Below are 5310 nucleotides of genomic sequence, written 5' to 3' on the forward strand. Positions count from 1 at the left end.
TCTTGTCAAGATCTTGGGGAGAAAAACTCTAAGGATCTCTCCAACTAGAGCTCTGTTATGCCACTATTTCAGTCTTTGGGCAACCGAAGAGACTGTATAGAGAAACACTGATGAAGTATGTGGTAAGTAGTGAGGAAAAACCCCAAAACTTTCCCATTTACTCCATCCATTCTGATATGGATTAGTTTATATTGTTCAATGATGATAGTTTCCATCCCACTGATGAGAAGCCTTTGCCTTTAGCACAAGAAACATGCATCAATCACGAGTCAGTTTCCCATACCCATGAAACTGTTAAAACAATTAGTGCAACCAGCATACAAGAAGAACCACATGAAGCACAAAACCAAGGTCCACCCAATCCTAAAATGACTGAAACTCTTAATACTAACCACAAGCAAGAAATCACATGGTATTTAGAGTTTGATGGTTTTGTTAATAAGCTAGGAGTAGGGGCATTCATTCATTCCCTTCGGTAAGAGCGAGCTCTGAGAAGCGGATTAGGGTTCCTGTACTCACCTGCAACGGCGGGTCTGCAGAACAGAGGAATCTAGAATCAGATCGCGACAACGCAGATAACAAAAGACTGGGGGTTTTGACCGGCGGGTACAATGAACCCCCATCCAGGGGAAGGAGGGACGCCTCCCTCAAATGACAACCAGCAAGGGAATCCTGAGGGTTCCGACAAAGAACATGAAAATAATGATGGAAGCACAGGCAAAAGTCAGCAGCAACAGACTGAACAGGCACAACAAGATAAACCGAAAGTTAGCTCGTCCACATGCAAGCCAGTAGCTGCACACAGACCAAAAGTGGAGCTACCCAGTCACTGTATCAACGCCAGAATTCAATACATGAGAGATCATGCTCTCATAGGAAAATTTATCGGAATATGGCCAAATGAGAAAGCATTGAGAGCATGGATAAATGTCAAATGGCATCCAAAGGGGCACATAACCCTGCATGTAGGGCCGAAGGGTTTCTTCACTGCAATTTTTAACTGTTTGGAGGATAGGAACAGAGTTTTTGAAGGAGGGCCTTATTTCTTTAACTCTGTTGGGCTATTTCTCAGAGAATGGATTGAACGGTTCAACCCGGATAAAGAGGACCTAAGTTGGGCGCCGGTGTGGATCAGGTTGTACTGTCTACCATTGGAATACTGGGAAGAGGAGTCCCTCAAAGCCATTGGTAAGGTTCTGGGCGACTTTGTCAGAATAGCTGAAGATACAAAGACACAGAGATATACCTCATATGCACAGATCTGCGTCTACATGGACCTGAAACAACCTCTGCCCGATATGGTAAGTCTCTTTCATGAAGATGTGGAATGTATCCAGTTAATCGATTATGAACATGTTCCCTTTAGATGTAGGAAATGTCATGACCTAGGTCACCTCTTCAGAGACTGCCCATTAAATAGCAAACCTACGATTCAAACTGAACAGGAAAACCTATCGGTAGATGGTTTCACCAAAGTGACAAATCGCAGAAGAGGGAGTAAAAACCCAGTAGTTACTATACAGATACCTCCAGGAAATCAATCAAAGCCATCTACTAGTAATAGCTTTGCAGTATTAGATAATGAGGATTTGCGAGATCCAGACGACTCAACCTATAATAAAAGAGGACCTACTTAGGAAAACGAAAAAATGGATCGATCCCAATCGAAAGAAAAAGAAAAGGAGATAGATCTAGAAGGTAATCAGCCCAAGACAGCCTCCAAAGACTGGAGCCTTCCTGAAATGGATATAGATGGCATAAATCCCAGCATAGAAAATGAGAAGGAAGGCGATGGTCACTCTCAAGAACCACAAATCATGGAGGAGGATTCGAAATCAATAGACATTGGTGAGCTAGATATCTTGGGATTAGAACAGGCATGTAAAACAGGGAACTTCGACAAAATACCCGACAGACAAGTGGAAAACCTAGTGGAAGTCCTCAATAAAGCCAGGAAAAAATATTCACTAGGGGTTCAAATTGGCAGCCAATGGGACAGCAAATTCATTACCAAAGACAGCAAAAAAAGGGGAAGGAAAACTACCTTAGAAAGAACCATCAAGATTGGAGAAGTGCTGGTAGAATCAGGCAGATATGCCAAGATAACCAAGTATTTCAACATCAATCCCAAGCCTTCCCAATGAAGTTGATCTCATGGAATACCAGAGGGCTTAATTGCCCAAGGAAAGGAAAACTCTTAAAAAACATGTTAATGGAAGAAAAACCAACAGTTCTTTTTCTACTGGAAACAAAATGCAATTCGACAGTTTTGGAAAAAATAGCAGCTAAGGCCTGGCCAAGGGGGATAGTAGCAGCTGTTGATGCTCAGGGCGCTTCTGAAGGATTTGCAGTGCTTTGGGATGCAAGAAAGATTCAAATGACCAACATACATGCAAATAAAAATTTCATCCAAGAAATATTCCATATAATAGGAACCAACATCTATGGGCACATCACTAATGTGTACTTTCCTCAAGAAACCCAGCACAAGAATGAAATTTTGGAGGCTTTAACAAATCTTAGCACAGATAGGCAATACCCGTTATGGATCGCTGGAGGAGACTATAATATGATCGCTTCGGTGGAGGAAAAAAAGGGAGGCTGATGCAGAACAAACAGGGACGGATCTCTATTAAAGGATTTCATACAGAATAATTGGCTTATAGATATTCCTACTAATAATAGCCTCAACAACTGGAACAACAAAAGGACAGGTCCAATGCAAATAGAATCACGTCTGGATCGTTTTTTAATATTTGACAATGTAGTTCATGTAGGTGGAGAATTCACAGCTTCTATTCTCCCTTACTCTGGTTCCGATCATTGGCCGATAGCCCTCCAGTGGAATCGTCCTGGCTGCCATATTAGACGTCCCTTTAGATTTGAGGCTTTTTGGATGTCTCACCCGGACTTCAACGAATTTTTTAAAGCAACCTGGGTAAAATGCAATTTGACGGATGGTACAAAAATGGCTTCATTCCAAAGGAAGATGAAATATCTCAAAGGGGAAATTAAAAAATGGAATCACTCTGTCTTTGGCAACATTTTTAAGGCTAAGGAAATCCTCAATCAAGAAATGAAAGTGGTTCACCAAAGAATGATAACTGAAGGACGCTCGGAAGAACTTAGCAAGAAAGAGTAGTCCTTAGAGAATCTACTCCTCGAGCGAGAGTCACAGGAGGAAACTCTCTGGAGACAAAAATCGAAAGTTAGATGGTTGAAGGAGGGTGAGAAGAATACGAAATTATTTCACAAATCTACAGTGCAAAGAAGAATGATTAATCAAATTTCCCTGGTCACCAATGAACAAGGAGGAAAAATCGAAACACATGAAGGAATAGAACAGGTGTTCCTCAACTACTTCAAGAAGATGAATCAAGAGCCGGATATAAACAGAACAAAAGCTATCGGGAAAATCATCAGCAATATTCCAAAATTAATCACGGATGAGCATAACACTCTCCTTCTCAAACCCATAAGCCTCCAGGAAGTTGATGATGCTGTCCACCAACTCAAAGCAAGAAAAGCTCCGGGACCCGATGGCTTTACTTCAAATTTTTTTCATCACTTTTAGGATCTGGTCAAATGGGAGGTGTGGCAGGTGGTGGAAGAATCACATACCCTCAGATGGATGTATCCAGGACTCAACGCAACATTCATAGCTTTAATCCCTAAAGAAGAGGAATCCTCCACTCCGGATAAATTCAGACCGATTGCTTTATGCAACATCATATACAAGATTGTTTCCAAAGTGATAGCTTCCAGATTGAAGCCCCTGCTTCCACTTCTCATCTCTCCAGAACAAACTGGTTACGTTGAAGGAAGGAAGATTACGGATGGGATAATTCTAACCCATGAGATAATCCACTCTCTCAAGCATAAAAAAAACCAGGTATGTTGCTCAAACTCGATTTATCTAAGGCTTTTGATAGTATGAGTTGGGAATATCTGCAAAAAGTCCTTCAAGCCTTTGGTTTTTCCCCCTCTTGGATTAGATGGATCAGTAGTCTCATTTCCTCTTTGTTCTTCTCTATTCTCATCAATGGAATCCCCTCACCCACTTTTCGTCCTTCTAGAGGCATTTGCCAGGGGGACCCTATATCACCCTTCATGTTTGTCATTTTGGCTGAAGGTTTAGGACGTAGCATTAAAGAAGCCCTCCGTTCTCATCATCTCAAAGGTCTAACCTTCCACCAAGCCCCTGCTTTTTCACACCGGCAATTCGTCGATGACAACCTGCTTTTTGGTCATCCGTCTGTTCCAGAAGCTCGAGCCCTTAAATCTATTCTTGCAGACTTCTTGGAGGCCTCTGGTGCCCTCATTAACAAAGTCAAATCCCAGCTCTTCCTCTTCAACACTTCGCCATCCATCCAAAGACCTATTGCCCGTATCCTTGGCTTCTCCATTGCTTCCCTTCCGTCTAAGTATTTGGGGGCTCCTTTATTTGCCACGGCTCTCAAGCATGCCTCATGGAACAATCTTTTAGAGAAGTTGGAAGCTAGATTATCCCTGTGGACGCATAGAGCGCTCAATATGGCAAGTAGGCTAGTACTAATCAAAGCAGTTCTTAAAACCATGCCTCTTTACCTTTTCTCCATATTGGCAGCGCCCAAATGGGTCCTTAAAGCTATCAAACAGCTTCACAGAAACTTCCTTTGGGGTAAATCGGGGCGAAATCGAAAATGGGCATTAGTATAAATGGGAGAAAGCATGTCTTCCCAAAAAGGTAGGGGGAATTGGATTAAGAGACCCAGAACATAGTAATATGGTTATGGCGGCCAAAATCTGGTGGAAATGGCTTTCCAATCCCACAACACCTTAGGCCTACCTTTGGACAGCGAAATATGCAAGCAACAAATCCATGGAGGAGAGACTTAGAATGTCAGAAACTAGCAAAGGATCCGTGATTTGGAACTCAGCCATTCAACACAGGGATATAATTCAGAAACACAGCTTTTGGGAGGTGAAGGATGGCCACATGGCTAGATTTTGGGAAGACTCATGGCAGCAGCTCCCTAACCTCAGAGACACAATTCCGGGTATTGCTGATCAAGACATACAACAACATGAGAAGGTGAGTCGTTTTTGGGACTCACACAACGCTCAAGAACATAGAAAATGGAAAGAGGCCAGGCATATAATACCACATAGCCCGGAGTAAACTCAACTCTCCCTCTCCACCGAGCTTCAAAAAGGGAAAATAATCACTTCGGCAGGCTGGGACACCCTCAGATGGGGATATGAGGAAAAAGGCACTTTCACAACCAGGGAAGCTTATAAAATAATTATCAAAGAAAAGATAATTAAAGA

The 5310-nt window shown here is 42.4% G+C and overlaps 1 protein-coding gene across 1 annotated transcript; it reads left to right on the forward strand.

Annotated features, from left to right (window-relative positions):
- Window positions 1-611: 611 nt before the first annotated feature.
- Window positions 612-1637, forward strand: LOC149213078 (uncharacterized). The gene has a single exon (XM_089388911.1). The coding sequence runs from the start codon at window positions 612-614 to the stop codon at window positions 1635-1637; it is 1026 nt and encodes a 341-aa protein (XP_089245037.1).
- The last annotated feature ends 3673 nt before the right edge of the window (window positions 1638-5310 follow it).

This window comes from Pinus tabuliformis, chromosome 1_1 (assembly GCF_031772625.1).
Source record: "Pinus tabuliformis cultivar Carrire ecotype Pingquan chromosome 1_1, CPIR1, whole genome shotgun sequence".
Classification (NCBI taxonomy): Eukaryota; Viridiplantae; Streptophyta; class Pinopsida; order Pinales; family Pinaceae; genus Pinus; species Pinus tabuliformis.

Excerpts from the sequence above, each read along its gene's own strand:
- LOC149213078 (XM_089388911.1), top strand. The coding sequence starts at position 612 with ATGAACCCCCATCCAGGGGAAGGAGGGACGCCTCCCTCAAATGACAAC.